The sequence below is a fragment of the Typopeltis vanoorti genome, chromosome 20 (genome assembly GCF_054136105.1).
Source record: "Typopeltis vanoorti isolate ZY-2024b chromosome 20, IOZ_Tvanoo_1.0, whole genome shotgun sequence".
Classification (NCBI taxonomy): Eukaryota; Metazoa; Arthropoda; class Arachnida; order Uropygi; family Thelyphonidae; genus Typopeltis; species Typopeltis vanoorti.
Window position 1 is genome coordinate 103,468,682 of NC_143568.1, and position 26,316 is coordinate 103,494,997.

The 26,316-nt window shown below is 35.1% G+C and overlaps 1 protein-coding gene across 2 annotated transcripts in view; it reads right to left on the reverse strand.

Annotated features, from left to right (window-relative positions):
* LOC150095737 (putative RNA-binding protein 19) overlaps positions 1 to 26,316 on the reverse strand; it is a 288,611-nt gene that overhangs the window by 44,941 nt on the left and 217,354 nt on the right. For both annotated transcript variants that reach the window (XM_090409907.1, XM_090409904.1), the window contains exons 24-25: positions 23,197 to 23,302; positions 5,372 to 5,501 (exon numbers count right to left, since the gene is read on the reverse strand). In XM_090409907.1, the coding sequence (XP_090266033.1) occupies positions 5,372 to 5,501; positions 23,197 to 23,302 (236 nt within the window). The remainder of the gene's footprint in view (positions 1 to 5,371; positions 5,502 to 23,196; positions 23,303 to 26,316) is intronic.

The following is a 26,316-nucleotide window of genomic DNA, read 5'->3' on the forward strand; positions in this document are numbered from 1 at the left end:
TAAATGTGTGGAATTTTCAATTAAGACAGGGTACATGTAGAATTACTGGGCTGGTAAGTATGACAAGCTTAGGAGATTGCTTGCATCAGTGTCATGGCATGTTAAACTGCAAGGGCTGGATATTGATAGAGGATGTTGAATGTTCATGATAAAGGAGCATTTGAGGGAGGTAATGGCTGACTGCATACCTAGAGTCCGGAGAGTAAATCAAGTAGGAGTTAAATGGATGAATAACACCATTAAGCTTGAGCTGCAAAAAAAAAAAAAAAAAAAAAGAAACAATTGTGGATGAAATTTAAGGAGTATTCGGAATAAGAAGGAGGAATTTTTGGCCTTGGTTAGTTCTTCCTGGTCACAAGTTATTGGCATTAGAGAGACATGGCTAATGCCATGTCTCACTTGTGGATGAAATTTAAGGAGAAAGGTGACTTGCAGGCACACGAACAGCACAAAGCACAAGCCAGAAGGGTAACTAGTGTGGTAAGAAAAGCTAAAGCAGATTATGAAAGGAAATTAGCAATGCAAGCTAAAGTGAATCCCAAACAGTTCTTTCGATATGCTGCAAGTAAAAGAAAAAATGTATATGGCAAAATGATTTTAAGGAATGCCGATGACAGGGAGGTAACTGAATCAGTTGAAATAGTAGAATTACTAACCAAACACTTTGCAAGAGTATATCATCCAGGCTGTGATATTGCAGGAATGAGAGAACGAATGGCTGATACAGGAATTGAAGTGAATGAAATGGAGGTGAATAGTATATTACAGAACCTTAATGAAAATACATCTGTGGGATTGGATGGTATACCAGCTTGAGTCTTACGTGAAGCGGTAAAGGAACTGACCATATTGTTTAATTTAAGTCTCAGCTCTGGATCAGTCTCGAGGGGGTGGAAAGAGGGGAAAATAGTTCCATTGTATAAAGGAGGTTCCAAGGCTGCTGTTGCAAATTACCGACCGATCAGCATATCAGGAATCATTGTTAAGGTTTTGGAGATATTAGTCGAGCAAAATACAGGAATGGATAGATGAAAATGGGATACTGTATGGAGGACAGCATGGTTTTGTGAAAGGTAGATCATGCCTCAGTAAATTGCTCATGTTTTTTAATACAGTGACGGCTGAACTGGATAAGGGTAATGGATTTACAGTGATACTGCTGGACTTTGTTAAGGCCTTTGACAGGATACCACATGGAATTCTAATCAGTAAACTGCAGCACATGTGGATGGATATAGGGTTGGTGAGATGGATAGGAGGGTGGTTGATGGAGAGATATCGGAGAGTAGTTTATTCAGGAGTGGAGTCCAAAAGAAGGCCTTACTAGTGGTGTGCTGCAGGGTTCTGTTCTTTGGACACTGCTGTTTAATTTGTTCATTAATGATATAGGAAAGGATCTGAAAGGAACTGTTCATTTATTTGCTGATGATGCAAAGTTGGGTAGAGCAATAGTGAATGCACATGATGTCAAAATTTTGCAGGATGATTTGGATAGATTGGCAGTCTGGGTTAATGAGAATGGATGTCAGTTTAATGTAGCAAAGTGTAAGGTTATGCATTTTGGGGTGAAAAAATTAGCAGCAGTATATCACATTGGTGGAACTGTACTCCAGGTGGTTGACAAAGCCGAGATTCACAATAGGAAACTATCCAATATAACAAACTATTCATGTGATCCCTATGAGTTTGCCATAGCAAGTTGACTGTATTTAGAAATTTTATATATAGAAATACCAATAAAATTAACAATAGAACATTCAGGAATTCCAGTACTGTGAACTTTGAATAATCCATAAATTCTTGGCAGTTTTCTGTGAAAAGTCAAAAGTTTGGTTCAAGTTTTTTTTTTTTTTTTTTTTTTAATCAAAAGAAATTATGTTATATAAACTTTTGTTCAGCTTCTTTACTTGTAATGTGGATTAAAAGAAAATGTGTTCTATAAGTATTTTTATCATATGATAAGACATTTTTTAATTAATGGTATTCCTTGTTCATATGGCCTGAACTACTATGGTCAAAAAGGACATTCAGCTGATGTCAGCCATGAAGAATATAAGAATTACTCATTTCTATTAGCTTGGTATCCAGATTAGGTGAACATCGCATTAATTGATCATGGTATAAAATGGCAGGACATAGCACTTCTCCATCATAGTTCGTTTACATTTATAAGATTATTCCAAGAATCCTGCAGAAATTTTATCCGTCAGCAAAATCTTGATAAAGCTAATTTCAAGTCTACCTGCCATATTTGGAAAACAGTTATCTGAAAAGTGAACTTTTCAAATATTGAAATTATTTTCTTATTTCATAATTATTTAATAAACAGATTGAGATGATTTTTTTTTTAACTGATTCAAATTACATCTCTCATTATTCACGAGGGATGAGTTCCAAGACTTTCGCAAATAGTGAACATCCATGAATCCGTGAATAATGCTTCCTTCCTGCTCAGAAAAAGTTTTTTTTTTTTTTTTTAAAAGTAAATGTAGACCTAACTGTCAGTGTTCATTATTCAATAGAAGTTCATGTTTCAATAATGGTCAAGTATAGCTGGTTTGATCATATTGTCTGCTATATTTGCAAATAAAAGTGTCACCCTTTACTTCGCATCCTGGCACCCATTTTTCTCTTTTAGTAAAGACCAGATTCATCTGCATTAAAGACTTATTTTGGTATGTATCCTCCTTCTACTCAATTATTTTGTAAAATTCTTAACAGAAAATTGCTGCTTCTTGGTCAGCAGAAGCTGCATCTCCACCTTTCTTCTTTTAAATCCTTCAAACCAACCTTCACTGGAAATGAAAGTTTTTGTAAAACTTTATGTGATCCTTCTCCACCTTGTTCTTCATGATAACAGTTATAAAGAGATTTTGCTGTTTCTCTTAAAATTGTTGAATTGATTGGCAATCCCTGTTTTATATTGTTTTCCATCCATACCACTCAGTACTCTTTCTATTTTACTTAAAGCTTTTTCAAGTACGCAAGAAACTATCTTTGCAATCTTTGGCACACTAGCTGTAAAACTACTGCGTATTTCCTTCTTTTTATAATGTACCACAATGTAGATTCATTAATGCCGTATACTTACCCTATGCCTGCGAAAGATTTCAGATCTTTAATCTTATCTAAAAGTTCCATTCCCTCTGCAGTGAGAACTTTTTTCCTTCTCTTGGCTTCACAAAAATTGTCATGTTTAGTATGCAGTGTTAATAGATAAGGGAAAAAAAAAGAAATGCTCCTAGAAGACAGCATGTGAACGTTAATATTACAGTAATAATTTTGCAACCACTAACAACTGATGAAAAGATTCGACTAGACCAGTGTGAGCTGGACTTCTGAGAATAATTCATACCATGAAATGAGAGACCAAGAAAAGCAAGTGATCACTGTATATTGATTTTACCTTCATTCCTGTTGCTCTGATGATACTAGTATTACACTAGACAAATCTAAACTACATTTTTTCTTCAATGTTTTTATCCACTGTATCATTATGAAATCTTTTGTAATAATATGCTGAAGGAGAAATAATGGAAACATTTACTTAATGGTAAATAATGCCAAAAAAAACTGTGGTAATTTCTCTGATATGAGCCTCCTCAAGTCAAGATCATTTGTCTGTTTTTAATATAAAAAGGAAAACTGAGTGATACTGGTGATGCAGGATTCATTTCAACAGCTTACTGAAACATTATTTTGGGTAAATCATTATCTAAAGTCCATCTGTATTGCTTCTACAAGCTGTCATAATCATCGAGCATTGATTGGTCCAGCTTATTCCCAAAATGGAAATAAAGTCAATCACCATACTGCTCTCACTTCAATACTCTCAAAAATAATGGAAAAGATCATCAACAGTAAACTACTTCACTACTTGGAGACTCACCAATACGGATTTTACCATTCTTGCTCAACAGCACATCTCCTTGATAACCTTATCCATCTTTCGACAAGCCATGGAAAAGTTTGGAGAAACTTAAAGTGGTCACTCTTGATTTTTCCAAAACATTTGATTGAGTCTGACATCATGGCCTTCTTACCAAGTTATCATTTTATGGTTGTCCTCCAATGCTTTGTGAGAGGATCACCAGCTTCCTCTCCAGTTGTTCATCGTGGATCATGATTGATGGTTTCTCTCTTCAGATTTTAAAATCAATGCTGGAGTAACCTCAAGGCTGTGTGCTTTTGCTCACACTCTTTCTCCTGCACACAATGGTCTTCTCTCTGATATCCAACCTTATTCATAGCTTTCCTGATAACAGTACTCACCATTCTTCATCTTCTTCATTTATAAAACCTTGTAGTGTTCAGATGATTCAGTCAAGATCTATAATCACTGCCTTAAACACTGATCACCTTGTCATTCTCAAGTGGCACGAGGATAACCTGATGAGTTTCAATACCACCAAAACACAATCTGTTTGATTTTCCAGAAGAAGGACCATACTCCACTTTGACTCACTTTTCTGACAATATTCTGCTCATCAATCAGGATGAGTTTTGTCTTCTTGCATTGACTTTTTGCATCTAGCCTATCCTGGTATAAATACATCACATCCATGGCCTCTTCAGGCTTCAGAAAACTTTTTTTTTTTCATCCTAAACAATACTTCCCTTCTGCTCGATTCCCAAATTTATCCAAATACTGTTCTCACATATCAAACCTCCACCTCCCTCGGAATGCTTGACTATAGTGAAGAGAAAGCTATTTGCTTAATAGATGACCTCTCTCTCTCTTTTTTTTTTTTCCTTTCACTGATTCTCTATTCACCTTCATATAGATGCTCAGTTGCTGCATTATGCCTTTCCTATTTCCATGGATGTTGCAGCACTAAACTGGCTACTACCATTCCTTCACTTTCCTCTAATCATGTACAAACATGAGAACAGCTGCTGGTCCATACCCATATACAGTTAAGCTCCAAACTTATCAAACTAACTTCTCATCCTCCTTCATTCCATATATCTGTGTTCTTTGGAACAGTCTTCCCCAAATTCCTTTCTTTTATCTGACCATTTCCCATGCACACGACACTCATGTGACACTCCTAGGGACTCCTGTGCATTGGGAAACATATTAAAAAAAAAAAAACTTTATTTCTTGCTACCACCATCAGCAACAAATAACTAAAATTTAATGTTCTGTTTATGCTACAATAATATGATTATGATAATGTTATTAAAAATGGCATTTTTTGTAGAATCACAGTGCAATGCTATTCTTGCAAGATATACATGTGGTCAAAAATAATATACATACACTCATTTGCTGAATAGATGCAAATCAAGTCTTTTCAATCATTCATCTGGATTAAAACAAAAAACTAGCCTAATTTAGTACTCAACACTATTAAAAATGTACACTAACCTCCATCATGAAAGTGTTGTGCAGTTTTCTTACGAAGAGTATCTACAGTAGTATCTTCTGTATCAGCCCATTCTAGCACAAGTCTTCGTCCATACAAGTGGGTACTATGACAAAGCGAGTTAAAAGCTTTCTGTCAAAAATAATAATAAAAAAAGTGAAAATTAATTAATTTATGCAATTTTTCTCATTAATAATAGTGATCAAATTCAAAAGAAGTTTTAAAGCTATTATTAATAAAGTAAACTAACACAAACACCCAAAAGGCAATTTTTCACAAACCTTCACAGTAAGATTTCAACAGACATTTCCCAAGTCTTATACTTCAGAATTTATGTGAGAGAACAATGTGAGAGATTAGGGGAGGGGACTGTGGAAACGAGAGTCTCTCATCTTCTTTATACCTTCTTTTACCTTGCAGTGTCGAGGGTTCATTATTCATCAGATCTCAAACCGCTCACAGGATAAGGTGGTCAGCCCTATGCCCCGGTGTATCCTGTAGTGCTGGGTTCTCAAGGCCGGTTTGCCTGCTTGAGAGTACGGTACTTATAATGGAAGGAGAAGTGATAATAGAGGAAGATATGCAGGAAAATGAGAGAAAGCTGCAGAGTAGAGTAGAGTATGTGGAAAACATGCCTGAGCACCTGAAGAGACAATGTAATGGCCAAACACAAGGTGTGCATGTAGAAAAACCAGACTGGTTTCAACAGGTAGGAAAAGCCCTTGTCCAGAAAGGAGAAAAGTATAAAAGCAAGGCAAATGAATGCAAGTCTCTGAGAAATAACTGACTTAGACAGCATGTGACAGCACAGAAGTTGAGTTATGGAATTTATTCTGGCATAGGATGAGGTGCCAACTGTTAGAAAGTCATCATGAGGTATTGTGTTTACTTGGATGCTAGCTATGTATATCAGAGCTTCAGTGAAGAAAGTATGTGTGAGGAACTAAAGAAGAGGCAATTATGAATGTTCAGAAAGCAGCTTAAAGCAACTGTGGAATAAGGAGTTGAGGAGAAAGATATCAATATTTTTCAGATTTTGCCACTGTTTTTTAACGTTTGGGTTACCTGTTTCCAAACAGCAAATTTTTTTCTTAGTAATATTTGTACATTTTAGCCTGTAATTAACATCTTAAAGCTTTAAGCTATGCAATTTTGATTTTTCTGTGAGATACTAATTTTTATCTTGTTCTACACTTCTTTTTATTTCAAATCTCCTATAGGTGATTGTGTTTTGGCCATCATAACAGGTCATTTCTGCAATTTGGTTACTAGATTCATTGTTTTTCCAATGATGTTTCATACAATGATAGATATCTTCAACAGAAATGAAGAAGATAAAATGTTGTTTCAGTAACAGACTTTTTTCCCTGAAGTAAGAGGTAACTGTTTAACTAACTGATGTTGCAAAATCCTACAGGCATGATTTTTTTTTTTAAATGTTGTACCATTCTAATACTATATGTTTTGGTTTCAGAATACAATTTGGTCAGCCAGATCCCATTCATCAACCCTTGATATTTCATTCAATACACAAGTGGATAATACTAACAGGATGCACACAGAGTTAGATCCAGTAAGTGCAGTGTATTTTTTAGAAGATTGTGTAGAGGTGTTTCCCCCCAGTTCTTAGCCTTTAGTAACTCCAAAACAGCATATGCATTTTCAAATGTTTGATGGAAGAGTAATCAGTTATTACTGCCTGAAGTAAATCAGATCTAGACACAAAGAAATCAAAGCTTTGTTAAAATATTACTGAAAAGCTATGCTTTTTTTTTTTTTTTTGAAAGTTACTAATAAACACATTCACTTACTGTAAGTGATACATCTCAAAACCAACCCATACAGAGGTCAACTACTTATTATTTGGAAACTTCATCAACCAACCAAAGTATAATTAAATTTTCTTCTATAGTGCAGCCTTTTATTTTTATTTTTGATACAGTGATAACAAAAAACAATGCTTTAAAATGTTTTGCAAATAACATTAGACTTTCATGGAGTCAAAAAGACTCATCATGGGGGGGGGGGGGGGTGTCCTCAGTATCACACAAAGCTCACTGAACCCTGCCTAAAATTCATTCATATTTTTCATACTCATGAAACTCTCAGGAATATATTCCACTCAACATCGGTATATTTTATACAATATAACACTGTTTTTTGAATTCTTAATGTAAATGTCCGATTTTTTGATATGCCCTTTTAGGAAGCTGGGAAAGGTGTTTGGACAATGAATATGTTGGAGCATTTCTTCCGTCAACGATTGGGAGTAGCAGAACTCCACTTTTGTGGATGTTCAGGGTGCCATACAATCGTAGTCAATGGGTAGTGACTTCAGATTCTGTTGTAAGTCAGTAGACCAACTAGTCATGTTCTGTAATAAGTTATTAGTGTCCTTGTGGTTTTTCCATGTTGGGTCTGACTCTATGCAGATCTGTTCATGGAAAAGCTAAAAACAGACATCCTCTCAAAATTAGACCCAAAGTGTGGTGGAGGTATGTAGACGATGTCTTCATAATTTGGAAGGACACAAAAACAGCTCTTTTGGACTTTTTAACCAAAATTAATTCTTTCCATCAAAAAATACAATTCGTTTTGGAACTGGAAAAAGATAATCAACTACCATTTTTGAATATCCTAATCAAGAAACTAGCAGATGGACGTATCAAACTAAGTCTACCATAAACCAACACACACTGGACGCTACCTTCATTTCAAATCAACTCACCATATTTCCCAGAAGCTCAGCATAATACATATGCTCAAAAATAGAGCCATGAACATCATCTCAGAAGAAAAAGAACTCCATGATGAACTTACTCATATATCAGAGACATTAATAAAAATGGCTCTATCCAAAGAATTTAATCAACAAGATTCTTCATAGAAACCCCCACAACAACAACAACCTACCATCACTCAATACAGTTCATCCATAGTTATTCCTTATGCAGGTACAGTGTTGAAAAAGATTGCAAAACTTTTTAAGCCTTTCAACATCAAAGTTGCGTCCAAACCAGCCAAGAATGTCCATCACGTTTTAAGACCACCAAAAGACATTAATGCTTTTTTCAAACACGCTGGAGTGTACAACATCCCATGTGCTTGTGGTTCAAACTATATAGGACATCGATAAGCCTTGAAATCCGAAAAAAAAAAGAACATATAGAAGATGTTAATAACAACAGAACAGACAATTCAGGTCCAGCCCATCATTTTGCGATTACAAACCATACCATTGATTAGGATAGCAGCTCCATGCCTTATCTAGAAGTAGACTTCCATTGTAGAAATTTCAAGGAAGCTGTAGTAGTCCTCCGTTCTGGAGAAAATCTTAACAGAAACCAAGGAATGATAATAGTTGAAATATGGAAAACCTTACTAAGATCGCCCAGTCTGCCAGAATTTAATTTCGCTCAAAACTACAGAGTGTGCTCTGACAACAGTGACTACCACAACGTGCTCCATGCGTGTAATGTTACGCATTCTGTTTTAATTTTTAATTTATACGATAGTGTTACTCCATTTTCTCTGTTCTAGCCACTTTGAGTTTTCTCTTACTGTTATAAGCCATGAAGAAGCCAAACAGCCCATTGGCAAAACTTATTGGCATTAGATGTTTATAAATCAATGGTCAATTAAAGATCAATATATATTTCAGTTTAAAGCAAGTATATATCAGAATGAAGTTATCCATCAGATACAAATTAATATACAGCACAATAAATGACTTTCACAAACATATAAGCTTATACCATTAAAAATGAAATATAAAAGGAGCAACCTAACTGGTGAAGTTAAAACAATTTCTGAAATTTTGACTGACTACTTTTGGAAAAATTTTTGCAACAGCTAATCGTGAAAATTATAAACAAGCAGTTGATAAAAATGAGGATACCTAAAACTATCATCATCAATTTCCTAATATGTATCCTCAAGAGAGCAATACTATGACAGTACTCATGATTAAGTTTACATTATTACTAATCTCCTATCAACAATTTTCCTCCAAATTAGTCTTATCACTTGTGAGCACTCTAATCATACCTAATATTTCAGTCTTCTAGGGCACTTCAGATCTTGGTCTTCTTTGGGTCTTTTTCCTGCCATCTTGGCATCAAATACCTGTTTGCTCCTTTTCTCTCCCATTCTGTTTCGGTGACCATACCACCTTAGATTAGCTCTGCTCACACATTCTTGAATACTAACAGTGTCAAGTTCCTTCCTTCTTTTTCTTCTTCTTCACGTTATTCCCGCTTCCTATGCAGGGTCCGCGTGTTACTTAGATGTGACTTCTTGTTAGTACTACTCCCAACCGACCTGTCGCATGGTCTGCCGCGGGGGGGGGTATATTTTTGACTGTAGAGGCGTATGTTCAAGGGGCCAGTTTGCCTGTTTGCGGGATGAAAAACGCCAGATAAACTGGTGGAAAAAACCCTACTGACCGCGCCCAAGACCAGCTAACTTGGCTATGCCTGAGGAAGATCCTCAAATTCCTCACGTCTACAACGGGAATCGAACCTGGGACACTCCTTCCCCAGGGATATGGTTGCGAAGCGCAAAGCCACTAGGCTAACCGCGCAGTCCCGTCAAGTTCCTTCCTAATATGTTCATTTTTAATATAATTTTGCCACTGATGCCATCTGTTAACTCCTAATTTTTCTCAGAGCTCTAATATCTGTGGTCTTTAGTCTTTGATCAAGTGTGCTTTTTTTTCTTGATCATAAACTAGAGACTATACTCAAAATCATCAATTTTCACATTAAAAACTGTTTTTGGCTAATTCCATTCTCAAAGACGTTAATTTTTATTTTTTTTAATTTTTCACTAAGTACAACTATGTACACTATTTTGGTATTACTTTATTTACTCGAATATAACTTGCTCTCACATATAACTCGCATCCCTGATTTTACTTTACAGAAAAAGAAATTAAAACGTTTGGCATATACCTTGCACACAAAAAAAATTTTTAAAGATGTTGACATCGGGACAATAGTAACTCGCTCCCTGCAGTAAACAACATGCCCTCCCCAACAGCCACTATATTGTAGACACAAGAAAAACAAGTAGTTGTATTATATCACTGAATAAGGTACAGCGACATTTGCAGTCTGTGTAATATAGGTTCTCAACAAATACAGAATTAGAGAAACTGGGATAAAAACAGCACTAACTAATGAATCACACATTCCCTCCCGACATTTGCAGTCTGTGTAATATATTTCTCAACAAATAGTGCAATTAGAGACAACTGGGATAAAAAAAAAGGCACTAACTAATGAATCACACATCCCCTCCCACAGAAACTATGCTGTATAGACTCGAGCAAAACCATATGCATATGTTGCACCAGCAAACAAAGTATCTAACTGTGTTTGCTGGTGTCTAACAGTGATTTTTTGTTAATCCCGTGCCAATCAAATGAACATCTTCATAGCTGTGCTATCTCTACTGGCCTACCACTGTTGTCTGTTTTATGCTCTGCTTTCACTTCTCATTAGTCATTCATGAAGGATTGTTCATTATGTATTTGAAGCCTTGTAAATTAATGGTAATTTTTACTTGAAATAATGGGAAAGAAGATGACGATATTTAGGTAGATGACTTTGACGATGCACACAAGGAAACCATTCGCAAGGCTGGAACAATAGCAAATAAGAGATTCTTGGTAAGTCATACCCATTTTCAGTTTTTTCTTGAAAAACTTTAGTTTATAAAATCCCTGCATATATCTCGTCTGAAGATTTTTTACTTTAATTTTGGGATAAAAGTTATATTCAAGTAAATACGGTACTTACTTCACTTTCACTTATACTCTAATTTTCAAGGCCAATGATCTAAACAACACTAAAAGTTCTGATTACTTGTAAATACTATGTAAAAGATATTGAAACACGTACACGTTACAACAAATTCATAAGAACCATAGGAAGTTTGCATACTGAATAGCTTACTATAATGGATTTCCTTTAGAACAGCATTGTCTATTATGCTTGGATAGGATTTTTTTTTTTTTTATCGAGTTCTTTTTATCTCAATTACAGCCACAGTAACTAAGGCCATGAAACCAGCATATCTCACACTTCCTTTTTCATTTTAGGCTTGATGGTCTGTCATTGCCAAGTAACTTAGCCTCTTTGAAACTGCTTTTAATAGGGTGGTTAATCCTATCTGCATTGTCTTCCATGACTGTTGCATGTGTTCTTCTGATCAGTTTTTCTTTTTTTTGTAGGATGAAAAACTTCAGTTTCCAGGACGAAAAACCCTGCCATCTCCATATGACATTGCCTAATTCAGCTTCAGTTAAACAGCTCTAATAAAGGTTCTTTGCATCCAAGATAGGATTTGAACCAAGGTCTTTCCAACCAAAGGACAACACTGACTGAGCTATGGAGGCTCTGAATTAGTATATCATACCTGTTAATTGTGTGTGTATGTGCGCGCGCGCGTGTTCATCTGACCAGTTTACCTGTTTTAAAGGTGGAAAAACCTGACTAGGAGGGGAAACCCTTCTAGAAACTCAGGTTGGCCTGGCTGGCTGAGTGGATAGTGCACATGCTCTGCAAACCAATAGCCTGCAGGTTAGAATCCTACCATTTTTGCAAATGTTTTTAGGTAGGAGATGAATTTCATTGCTTGGAGTGAGACCACTGCTCTTACCGGAGGCATTAAGTGGCATGAAATGTTCCATGTCTGGTTTCTAGAGCAGTGTTCCTGGACTATGTAAGAAGAAAAAAAATGAAAACATATATATACATATTTTTAAGGGTCAAAGCTGTATAACTGAGAGGAGACCTCCAGATAGCCTTTAAAGGAATGCAGAGAACCGACCAGAGCTTCTGACCTAATGTCCAATCCTCACTTTCTTGTGGTGCACCCTGTTGGGTATCTACCTGTATACTGAACGAACAAGGATGGGCTGTCAATTTGGGATTTAGCCAACCAAATTGTATTCTTATTGGCTTAAACCAATATACAAAACGATGGTACAACATGACAAAATTTCATGCCGGCTGGGGCGTCGCCAGGTTAAATAAGGCCCCCTTTGTTTTCGCCAGGGAACCAGGGCGAACAGCGAAAAGTAAACTACTAGAACAAATCTGAAAGCACACCCCCAACTCAACATCACCAGAGTTAAAGATCGGTACTATCAACATAAGAAGCTGAATGGCAAAGAAATGGAGCTAGCTGATGAATTAGATAAGCACCAGATCGACATAATAGGAGTGACTGAAACAAAAAAGACAAAAACTGGTGAGATCTTTCTGAACAATAAATGCAAAATGTTATATTCAGGAAATGACAATCAAGGAAAAGAAGGAGTAGCCATAGTATTCAACACAAAATACGAGGCTAATCTTCTTGATTGGCAGGCAGTCACAAGTAGAGTGATGTGGGCAAATATCAAAATGGGGAATTGGACAATGAGACTTATTTGTGCCAATGGTCCCACAGAAGGTTCTACTAAGGAAGAAGTGGAGGAATTTTTTGATGCTTTAGAAAAAGCAACTGACACAATGAAAAGGGAAAAGTTGGTCCTTGTTAGGGATCTAAATAGCAGAGTAGGAAATGATTGTCAGACATAGAAAAATATTTTGGGAAAATTTGGAGAAAAGCCCAAACCCAATAATAATGACAAATACCTGTTGGATTTCTGCTCAGGACATGGACTAGTTATTACTAACACCATATTCCAACATAAAAATGTGCACAAATTCACATGGAGAGCAGAGGCAAGGAATAAGAAAAGTCTCATTGACTATGTTATTATAGAAAGTGATGTTTTCTCCCTGGTGCAGGACACCAGAGTGTACAGAGGATTTGAAATTGGAAGCGATCACTATTTAGTCTTGAGCAGGATAAAACTGAATTTTGTATTGAAAAGAATAACATGTAAGAAAGTTTTAAAGCGAATAAAAGTCGAGCAGCTCTCAGATGTGAACTGTAGACTAAAATACACAAAGATTATTGAAGAAAAAATGAAAGAGTTTGAGAACAGGAACCAAACCTTGGAGATTCAGTGGCAAGCCTTGAAGAAAACCCTCATTGATTCAGCCAGAGAGGCATGTGGTGAGGTTGTCTGCAAGGACAGAACTCCATGGTGGACACAGGAAGTTAAAGAGGCAGGGAAGGAAAAGAAGAAAGCATATCAAAAGTTCCTGGCAAATAAGTCAGCTTGTGCTCTTAGACAATACAGAGACAAATGTAAGAAAGCTAAACACTGTGTAAAACTAGCTAAACAAAAGTGATGGGAGAACTTTGGCAAGAACATAGAAAATAAATATCAAGAAGGTGGTAAGATATTCTGGAGGTTGTTGAAGAAGCTTAGAAATCGAGGAAAGAGTGCCGTGAAAGGAGTTAGAGATGATAAAGGTGGCATAAAAAAGGGAGAAAAAGATATCTTTGAAGTATGGAGTAATTACTTTGAAAAATTGCTAAATGAAACTAGCAGCGATAGCACAGTGGTAAAAAATACTCAACAGGCATACAGTCAGGAATACATATCCATACTTGAAGTAGAAAAAGCCATCAAAGGCTTGAAATGTGGAAAGGCAGCAGGAGTAGATGATATTCGACCAGAAATGCTGAAATATGGTGGTATAAAAGTCTTACAGTGGTTGTACTGCATAGTTCAGAAAGCCTGGACAGAGGGACGAATTCTTGATGATTGGAGTAGAGCTCTAATAGTACCCAAACATAAAAAGGGAAATAAAACCGAATGTGAGAATTACAGTGGTATTTTTCTACTGAGTGTTCCTGGCAAGATCTATGCAAGCATACTTGAGAAACGGTTGAGAAGAATTGCGGAAGAAAAGCTTGGTGAAGAACAAGCTGGATTCAGGCCAAATAGAGGCTGTCAGGATCGGATCTTCACTTTACGATAAATAGTTGAGAAAGCACGGGAATATAACAAAGATCTGTATTTAGGTTTTGTCGATCTGGAAAAGGCATATGACAAGGTGCCAAGAGAGAAGCTATTCAATACGCTACAGTTATATGGTGTCAATGGGGCATTGTATCAAGCAACACTTAGTCTGTATTTGAGTTTTAAGTCGGCAGTTAGAATTAAAGGAAGTACAGGAAGATGGTTTAATGTTAAATCTGGTGTGAGACAAGGATGTACATTATCCTCTCTGTTATTTATTATCTATATGGATCACATTATGAAGGAAAGTGGTATTAAACATGATATCAGAATTATAGATGTTAATGTCAGCTCTTTGCTTTATGTGGACGATGTTATACTTCTAAATAAATCCGCTACAAGTTTGCAAGAGTCCCTGACTAAATTGAATAACTGTTGTAATCGATATGGTATGAAGGTCAGCATTAAAAAAACAAAGACAATGAAAATAGGTAGAATTGTTGAAAATGTCAATCATGTTGTGAACGGGGAACCTGTGGAACAAGTAAAACATTTCAGCTACTTAGGCACGATTTTTACTGTAGATGGTAAATTAAATATGGAAATAGACAAGAGAATCGACAAAGCTGGTATGTTATGAAGTCAATTGAATAAATTCATATGGAATAAGAGAGAAATTAGTCGGAACACTAAATCAGCTGTATACAAGACAGTGTTCAGACCAGTTTTAACTTATGGATCTGAGAGCTGAGTCAGAAGTAAAACTTGACCAAAGACTAGAGACTGCAGATATGAGAGCCCTGAAAACGATTAGAGATCTTATATTTCTATCGTCTAAGGCACATTGTACCTTATCAATCTATCTATATCTTGGTCCTCCTCTGGGTCGTTTTCCTGCCAACCTGGCAGACAACACTTGTTTTACTAATCTTTCCTTGCCCATTCTGTTTAAGTGACCATACCACCTCAGATTAGCCCTGCTATTGCATTCCTGGATGCCAACAATGTCAAGTTATTTCCTAATATCCTCGTTTTTAATATGATATTGCCATTGATGGAAGAAATTTTAAGTTCTTCAAGACACTGTGATTGGAAAAGACCTGGGTTAAATCATATCATAAGGAGATAACAGTTCTTTCTCATGCATAGAGGTAAATTGGCCAAAAGAACACAATTTACACACACACACACACACACAAAATACTACTAGTGGTGGAGGTGGGTTGCAGATGACTTGTGTATTGATGATTAATAATAGAACACATATAGACCACAGTGATAACTTTAATTAAATAAAGGTACAAATATTTCGTACTGCAAGTAACAGTACATCCTCGGTGTAGAACAAACAGTTAAAAGGAATGGAATACAAAGTACAGAACAGTTGGTGGATCACCAAATAAATTGTTGCCACGTGCCAGAAGATTAATTACTAAAATATTATTAAATAATTCTTTAAAGATAATAATTTCATTGATGGTTGCATAAAATAAGAGTCTCCCAAACTTTTGGGGGTGAGAGAGAGAGAGAGAGAGAGAGTCATTTCGATTTAAATTCGGCCGATGTAAGAGGGCTTCGCAACTTTCTTTAAAAAGGCATTCATATTTACACCTGCATCTGTGGAGAAGACAAGCTTTATCCCACTGAATATTATGATTAGTGTCAATGCCATGTTGTGCTAGATCAGACTTATGAGGCTTCATATATTCGATATAATATTGATATTGATGTTCCTTCATTCTTTTTTCTACAGAACGGCCTGTTTGTCCAAAATAAGATACATTGCATTTACATGGTATCCGGTAAATACCAGCTAATGATAGAGGTGACAGTTTGTCTTTTGTAGATGGCAACAAGTGAGAAATTTTGTTGATAGGAAAATATGTGGGAATAAGATGATACTTCTTCAAAATTCTGCCTATAGTTTCTGAGATGCTTGAAATGTTTGGAACTCTGCGGTCTGTTGAAGAATCCCGAGGTGTTGGAACATAGGAGTCAATTATCTGCTGGATATGATTGGGGTTGTAACCATTAGATTTTATTAACTTTTTTACAGTGAAAAGTTCTTGTTGTAAGCTTAATGGAGAGGAGCACACTTTATGTGCTCTATTAATTAAAGATTTGATAATGCCAATTTTTTGAGAGGTAGCTCAAATGATGTGATGAGCAGACTTTTGATGAATGTATCTTCCGGTAAAAGTAGGTTTTCGATAGACACTTGTAGACAAAATACCAGAGGATGTCCAAGAATGGTAAACTACCAGACTTTTCTTTTTCCATGGTGAACTGAATGGGTGGGTGAAGGCTATTTATCTGTTGCAGAAATGTGGTAAGTTCCTCTTCAGCATGTGGGCAAATAGCAAAAACATCATTGACATAATGAAACCAAAGAGAGGGTTGGGGATGAATGGATGAGAACAAGGTGTCTTCCAGATGGTTCAAAAAATAGTTTGCCAAAGATGGAGAAAGAGGGCTACCCATGGCAGTACCTTCACCTTGTTTGTGGGTCTTGTTTTTCCAGCTGAAATAACCTGAATGTATAACGAATTCAAAAATCTTTGCAATATCCGGAGGGTAATCATCATATAGTAAGTTAACCATGTCAGCTAATGGAATATTGGTAAAAAGGGAAACAATATCAAAACTGACTAATAAATCAGATTCTTTGATTTGAACATCCTTGATTTTTTCAAGAAAATGTGTCGAATTTTTGATGTAAGATCTAGAATGTCCATTAAGGGCAGTTGATGAACGTGACAAAAATTTAGCAATTCGATAAGTGGGAGAGTCAATACAATTCACGATAGGGCTTACTGGATAACCTTTTTTATGGATTTTTGGGAGGCCACATAAGCAAGGAGTTCTTCCAAAATGAGTGTGCAGTTTATCCCCGAAGTTTTGATCCCAACTGATAACTTCATCAAGTAACTTATTTAATTGTTTAATTTGCGAATTTGTAGGATTATGATTGGTTTCTTGATAGGTGGAGGTATCTTGTAAAAGGCTGTTTACTTTTTTCTCATAGTCAGTCTTATCCATGATCACAACAGCTTTTCCTTTATCGGCTTTTGAAATAGATATTTCATTATTTTTTCTTAATGAACTTAGCCCATGGATTTCAGTAGTCGATAAATTACATGGCAGTAACTTGCTTTTAAAAAGAGAAGCCGCAACTTCAAATCATAGTTTATTAGCATCTTCGCTAGAAAGTCCTGACAGATTACGTTCTATATCATGCAAAAAATCAAGATAAGGAATGCGTTTAGGTATTATGGCAAAATCGAGGCCTTTAGCTAATGCACTAGTTTCAGCATCAGATAAATGGAGTCCAGAAATATTAACAATCCATTCATTCATAGGAATGTTGTCAGAGGTAATGTTTTTCTTTTGCTTATGGTATAACGATTCATATTTTTGCAAGAATTTCTTGCAAACTTATGCAAAAATATGAATCGTTACTGTTACTTGCAGTACGAAATATTTGTACTTTTATTTAATCAAAGTTATTATTGTGGTCTATTCGTGTTCTATTATTAATTTACTGTGCCACAGGTACTGCTTAAGATTGTGTATTGATGGTAGTAGTGTCATTGCAGGGTTGGAGAATTAAGTTGGGAGATGGTGAGTTTTGTGCAGTGGAACTCTCATGATGAGTCCTTGAAGGTGTCATACAATAATAGTAATACTAATATGTACATATAAATAAATAAAACAAATAAAAAATTAACTTTTGTCTATCCACAGTGCTAACATTAGTCAACAACCTGTTGTGAATGAGAGTACCACGTACAACTTTTTTAGGAAAAAAATTACTTATTTACTTACCAATTTCATACAACATTTTTGTGCTTCTTTAGATTAAAAAACAAATAGAAAAAAAAAAGGTGTTCACAGATAGATTTCTAAATTAATAATCATTATTCAATTAAACTTGAAAAAGATGTTGAATACAGTAATGCAATGTTTCTCAACCTTCTTTCATGTGTGCCCCATTTTTTTAATATTAGTTTTTGTGCCTCCCTCACCTTCCCCCTTGCAATTCTTGTGTTGAGAAACTGACAAAACCCATAACAGTTAGCAAAAAAAAAAAAAAAAAAAAAAAAAAAAAAAACTAGGAATTAATCAAAATTTTTAAATATTCATGCAAATTTAAATACGTCATCAAATCTTTTGAAAATTGTATAGATCTGGCATCACTGCACAGACCTATACAATGTATTGGTCTTTTGGAAACATTCGCGATTTCATCACACCCCCCACAGGTATTTTGCATCCCCCTTTGGGGTACACGCTCCATAGGTTGAGAATCACCGCAGTAATGAGATATCAGAAATATGGCTCATTATTGCAATGTACTGTATAACTTCTCTCATAGCCAAATTCATTAATATGTAGGTCTTTTATATATGCTGCCCATAGTTGATTTAAGATGAGACCAGTTTTTATTACAATGAGTTGGACATTATATCATTTTGTTCGCTTCCTGAAATAAATTTTATTTTGCTAAAAAAGTTGTGTTGGGTATTTGCCAGACACAAAGATTCATCATATCTCAGAAGGGATTCGAACACAGGTTTTTTTAAAGGGCATTGTTATCGTCAATAGAGGTTAAAGTGAGCAAGTTGCTATAATGGTTACCATAGTCTAAAGAGCCAAAAGGCTTCACTTCGGCGATGCAAAATTATACAAATTAAGTGGATATTGAATCCATCATTATTTCAAAGCCGAATATATAGAAACTACAAGAGTTTCGTGCCGAAAATAGAAACTGCAAAAATTTCAGCCGATCCAGGCGTAAGAAACCTTTCAGGACAGGAGCAACTCATGGTAAAGGTGGAGTAAGTTCTGATCACTTTCCTTAGTATTCTCCATAATGCAAAGCACATCTCCTTGCAGACATGTATGATGCTATGCATTATGGGAAGGGGTCACTACTCAGACTGGTTTCGACCTTTGTTGAGGTCTCGTCACTGGGAGCCAGACCCAGATGTAGAATAAAATAAAATAAAAATGGCATCGGTAGTTTCTCTTTAATATAAGCAAACAAAGTTTGTGCGTGAAGTTTCATGACTAAGCGACTTCTATATAGAGGCTGCTGACTTCACATCAGCTGCTTCAGTATCTCTTAATCTCATCAGTGGGAGTCACTTCCTGGACGATACAACTGCTGAATCAGCTCAGAAGTCATATATTTTCCATATACAAGCAGAAAAAAGGTATATCACCTTATTATTAAAAAACTGTGGATCAGATAAAGTTGTAGAAGTTTTTTTCTCCACTTGATTACAAAGTAAATTAAATGTGGCAAGAAATTATATTATTGTTTAATTCTTCATCTACAAGCATAAAAAAAATTGCTCAAAAAGTATCTTCAAGGCCACTGTAAATCCCAATTCATATTACTCTGCCTACAAGATCTTCTCTGCAGAATACACACAAACACTGTTTTAACATTATGTAAATTATATTTTTGTTTTGTTCTGAGTTTTCTCACTATGGTGATAACTGTTTGTCTTTAATTATGTCTGTGCAAAATTAGAGTTACTACTTAGGACCAGGTGAGCTATAAGGGACTCGTGCAAGCCCTTTGTTAAATTTTTCTCAAATTTGCGAGCCCCTTGTTCTTCTTGTTTAATAATCTTGTAGAACTAGAAAATACCACTGTGGAATGTATACATGCTACTATAATTGCTACTTTAAATTCATATGAATTTTCTGATAACTATTTAAAAAATCATCTCATTGCATTTTGTTCAGATGGAGCTAGTGTAATGTTAAGAAACAAATCAGGTGTTGCAATCAAACTTCTACAAAGATTTCTCAACATTTTGATTTGGCATTGCATAGCTCATTGTTTACAATTAGCATTAGACGATTCGATAAAAAAACGTTAAAGAAATAAATCATTTTGAAATATTTATGGATAAATTATATGCTTTTTAAAATCAATCACCAAAAAATCAACGAGAATTAAATATGTCGCGCAAAAGGCCTTGGTATCAAAATTTTAAAGATCGGCTGTGTGTTTGGACCATGATGGGCAGCTTGCAGTTTACTAACGGCTCTTGCTGTGGAGAGAAATTACCCAGCTTTATGCAAGCATTTTGCATCAAACGATTAATATAAGGGCTTTTTAAACCAACTTCTCAATTTGAAATTTTTAAAAGATCTAGCATTAATGATTGATATCCTACAGGAATTATCATATCTGTCAGAAGCTCTACAAAGTCGCAATATTATAAGGGTCTAAGTTGGCCTTTTTTTTTTTTGCTCGACGATGCGAGCCATTTGTTAAACTTCCATAGCACACTACTGCTTAGGACTACTCTATTTCCAAAGTCCTAACACATATACGAGGGTGGTCTGAAAAGTTCTCAACCTATCAATGAAAAAACAAATTTATAATTTCAAAATTATTTTTATTTTTCAACATAATCTTCCTTAAGACTAATACATTTATTCCAGCAATGCTCTGCTGCCATTACCCCGTCCCTGTAGTGGTTCTCAGTAAGATCAGCAAAATACTCCTCTACAGCTGCAATCACCTCTTGATTCGAAACAAAATGCTGACCAGCGAGGAAGAGTTTTAGTTTTCGGAACAGATAAAAGCCAGAGGGAGCCAAATCTGGGGAATAGGGTGGATGTTCCAACAATTCATAGTGCAGATCTCTTAATTTTACCATTGCCAAAACACCTTTCTGGGCAGGTGCATTGTCCTGATAAAAGAGGATTTTTTTCTTCTGCAAACTGGATCTTTTCTCACAAATTTTTTTTGTCTAATTTGGTTAAAAGATCGGAATAATATTCCCTGGTTGTTGTTTTACCCTTTTCAAGATAATTAATGCCTTTAGCATCCCAAAACACTGATACCATTGACCTTTCCTGCTGATGGAACCGACTTTGTCTTCTTTGGTTCTGAACAACCAACTTCTGTCCACTCTTTTGACTGCTGTTTGGATTCTGGTGTGTAGTGGTGAATCCAAGTCTCATCCATAGTAATAAATCGATGCACAAAAGCAGTTTTTTTTTTTTTTTTTTAAAACGCTCCAAGCACTGTTCAGAGATTTTCATGCGAGTGCATTTTTGATCTGCTGTGAGCAAGCATGGCACTCATCTTGTGCAAAGCTTTTTTCATTTTCAATTCTTCATGCAAAATATATCCTATACGTTCTTTTGAAATGCGTATAGTATCAGCAATTTCATGCACTTTGACTTGCCGGTCATCCAATACCATATTGCACACTCGATCAATGATTTCTGGTGTTGTTACACTTTTTTGACGTCCTTCACATGGATCATCTTCAAGGCTGCTACAGCCACGTTTAAACTTGGCAACCCATTTTCTTAATTGTTAAAAATGAAGGAGAAGAGTGCCCATAAACTTTTATGAACTTCAAATGAATTTCTTTTGGCGTTAAACCTTCTTTTACAAAGAATTTTATAACCGCACGATATTCAATTTTATCCATTTCAAGGGATTCAGACAACACTTTTGCCTAAAAAGCTGTATAAAACAAACTACTTGATAGAACGACTTGCTTAAGTTAAGGGATATTACATCCCATATCGTTTCTTAGCCGAATAAGAAACTCAAAGAGTTTCATGCCGAATATAGTAGAAACTATATAAAGTTCGGCGATTCCAAGCGTAAGCAAATACCTGGATACTGCAGCAACTGACCCTTAAGGTAGTGCAAGCTGAGGCAACTCATGTCAAAGGTGGAGCAAGCTCCGATCACTATTCTTGATATTTACCCATAATGTGAACTTAGCTCCTAGGAGCTGTATTACTGTTCTAGATTATGAGAGAAGGGCACTACCCAGACCGGTTTCAACCTTTTGCAATTTCACATGGATGCTTATGACACTTATAGACCAACTTAGAGACTTTTGACCAACCTAGAAAAAAAAAATCTTTCTGATAGTGTTGCCATCTATGGTCAAGGCTGAGAACTTTTCAGACCACCCTCATATAGAACAAAAACACTTCAAGATTTATTTTCTTATCACCATTTCTGCCACTAACTGGTGATAAGGTATTCATTGACAGACTATTGCCAAATCTCATATCTAGCTTACTTTAATCTTATTTTATGTCTTAGCAAAATGTAATAATGAATGCACTTTTTAATTTTAGTTATTCACAAAACTCTCCAGTCTGTATTCTTCCACTCCTCACATGTCAAGTTTCTAACAGAACTTGATAGAAATTCATTATATTTGAAATCCTTCTTTATGATATAAAAATAAATAAATAAATAAAAATAAAAACTATTAAATGGCATCTAATATAATTTTCTTTGGAGGCACAGAAAATACTGCTTCTGAAGCCATCCTAAAAGAGGAGATTTGGTACCAAACTGCATTTTTTTTAAAAATTAATCACTGTCAGTTGCAGGTAATCTTAATTTTACTGTACAAATGAATGAAACAACCTGAGGGAATAAAAGGTCAATCAATGTAAAATTTTAATATCTTATCAGGAACAAAGCTGCACTTACTTGAGCTTCAAATTAAATATGTTTTACCAAAAACTACATATACAAAAATCATCATTTTTAAAAGTATACAGTTGAATACAGAGAGTTAAATAACATTCACCTGTTTCAAACTGACCTAACATATGAAAAGTGATTATTCTGATGTCCAATGTTTGTAAAAACCAATTTTCTTAACATTACAATTTTATTTAATATTGGAAAAGTCCAATAATCAATTATTCTGATGTCTGTTATTTCAATAAACTGCATTTGCATTACTGATTAGCTGAAGCTCCCAATCCCTAATAACTGAGAGAGAGTTGGATGTCATAAAACTTGCTGTATTTGTCAAACTGTAAAATAATTAGTGATATTGCTAAGAGAACAAATAAAGCACTTTTATATTTATATTTATATATATATATATATATATATATATATTTTTTTTTTTTTTAAATCTATCAATAAAGATTTCTTACTTTGGCATCATTGTTTGTAACAAAATCGACAAAACCAAATCCTCTATGGGAGCCTTGTCCTGCCAACTTCTGTGGCAATCTGACAGCCTTGAGTTCACCAAAAACTCTGGATAAAAAAAATAAAAAAATAAAATTTTTTAAAGGAATAAAATAAAATTAAGAAACAGAAATGTGTACTCTATTCAGAGAAAAAAAAATTATATGAGGAATACTCCCTTGTAAAACATTTCAGAGTATTATTTATGAGCAGCTGAGTCAACTGGATCCATTATCCAAGTCCTAGGTGATACATGCTTAAAGTGCAATTGATCAATATGCAACATACTACTTTGTGCAGGTGCAATATAAGTTGTGCTTCAACAGGCACCATAATTTATATATATATATATATATATATATATATATATATAGAAAATAAGCAACTATTTTATTTTTTAGGTAAATTTCACCTACTAAAGATTGCAAAACCTATAGCATGCTAGTTCCATGGGAAGGATTGGATCTAAGGTTTAGATAATCTGAGCATTTACTAGAAACTTTAAAGATCAAACATGAAAATTTTTTTATTCCTCCAATATGTAGGATAGTACTTCATATCCATTCAATAAAAATTCATCTACCATCTACATCTGTTTTTTTTTTTTTATGACAGCAATAAAATAATTATACTACTTACATTTTTGAAATATTTATAACACATGAGCAACTCAACTACAAGGGTATCTGACAACATACAGTACTCATATAAATATGATTAATCTTGGAACAATGAAGTGGTGTAAAGTGTATCAGAAGTTAATCATAAACACAAGTCAAAATTACTGATGACTCACAGCATTAGACCCACAAGCCTGTTCTGGCTTCACCTTTTTAAGGGTATTCTTCTTATATCTCTTTTTACCTTTTGGTTTAGATTTTAGCATTCCTTTTGGTAGTCTAATTGGTGACATTTTTTTCACATTTTGAATCTATTAGTTTCTAGAATTATTTGTATATAACATTGGTTGGTTCTTGTACAATTACTGTTTCTTCTTAAATATTTCATTTCTGCTTATGTTATATATATATATATATATATATATATATATATATATACACACACACACACACACACACACACACACACACAGTGCTTTTTTTCTGGCATAATGCAATGGAACCTGTTCCGGCACCTATTTTTTTACAATTTTTTCAATTTTTCAAAAGTAATTTTTGAAATAATGTTCACTCGTACATAACACGTGCACACACGCATACGGCGTTAGCATCTACGTTTGTGGCTGTATGGACATTCACAACATGCGAAAGATTTTCGGTAAAACATTTATTTATCTAAAAAATATCTTTATTAAATTGACGTAAATTTAACGTTGTTATTTTCATATCCTTTTAGCATTTTTTTTTAAACTTTTTAGTGTAAAATTCTGACCCCAAGTTTGAAAATTAAAAAGATTTCCAATTACTTCTCAACCACCAGTGCCATTAATAAAAAGCCCAGAATAATAAGAGACATGAATTCAAAAAATATGGAAATAATGGTGCCAGTTGATGTTTTCGAATCATCTCAAGCTAATCATGAGGAGCAAGGCTAAATTGAAAATGACTTGCCAAGTTGCTGGACATTAGATCATCATCATCATCATCATCATCAAATTCCTGCCATGTACCCTCAAGGGGTGTACAGGATATGACAGTACTAGATGAAAAAATTACATCATTACTAACTTCCTATCTACAATTTTCCTCCAAATCAGTCTGTTACTTGTCAAGACTCCAACATTATCAGATCTTATTTCTATCGTCTAAGGTACTTTGTACCGTATCAATCCACCTATATCTTGGTCGTCCTCTGGGTCGTTTTTCCTGCCAACCTGGAAGAGAACACTTGTTTTGCTAATCTTTCCTCTCCCATTCTATTTAAATGACCATACCACCTGAGATTAGCTCTGCTAACGCATTCCTGGATGCTGACAATGTCAGGTTCTTTCCTAATATCCTCATTTTTAATATGATATTGCCATTGATGCCATCTGTTCATGCCTCGAATCATTCTCAGGACTCTCATATCTGTGGTCTCTAGTCTTTGGTCAAGTGTTTTACTTCTGACCCAGCTCTCAGATCCATAAGTTAAAACTGGTTTGAACACTGTCTTGTATACAGCTAATTTAGTGTTCCGACTAATTTCTCTCTTACTCCATATGAATTTATTCAATTGACTACCTACCATACCAGCTTTGCTGATTCTGTTGTCTATTTCTATATTTAATTTACCATCTTCAGTAAAAATCGTGCCTAAGTAGCTGAAATGTTTTACTTGTTCCACAGGTTCTCCATTCACAACACAGTTGACATTTTCAATGATTCTGCCTATTTTCATTGTCTTTGTCTTTTTATTGCTGACCTTTATACCATATCTATTACAACAGCTATTCAATTTAGTCAGAGAATCTTGCAGACTTGTAGCGGATTTATTTAGAAGTATAACATCATCCGCATAAAGCAAAGAGCTGACATTAACATCTCCAATTTTGATATCAGGTTTAATACCACTTTCCTTCATAATGTGATCCATATAGATAATGAATAACAGAGGGAATAATGTACATCCTTGTCTCACACCAGATTTAACATTAAACCATCTTCCTGTACTTCCTTCAATTCTAACTGCTGACTTACAACTCAAATAAAGACTAAGTATTGCTTGATATAATGCCCCATTGACACCATATAACTGCAGCATATTGAATAGCTTCTCTCTCTCTCTCTTGGCACCTTGTCATATGCCTTTTCCAAATCGACAAAACTTAAATACAGATCTTTGTTGTATTCCCATGCTTTCTCGACTATTTGTCGTAAAGTGAAGATCTGATCCTGACAGCCTCTATTTGGCCTGAATCCAGCTTGTTCTTCACCAAGCTTTTCTTCCACAATTCTTCTCAACCGTTTCTCAAGTATACTTGCATAGATCTTGCCAGGAACACTCAGTAGGGAAATACCTCTGTAATTCTCACATTCAGTTTTATTTCCCTTTTTATATATGGGTACTATGAGAGCTCTACTCCAATCATCGGGAATTCGTCCCTCTGTCCAGGCTTTCTGAACTATGCAGTGCAGCCATTG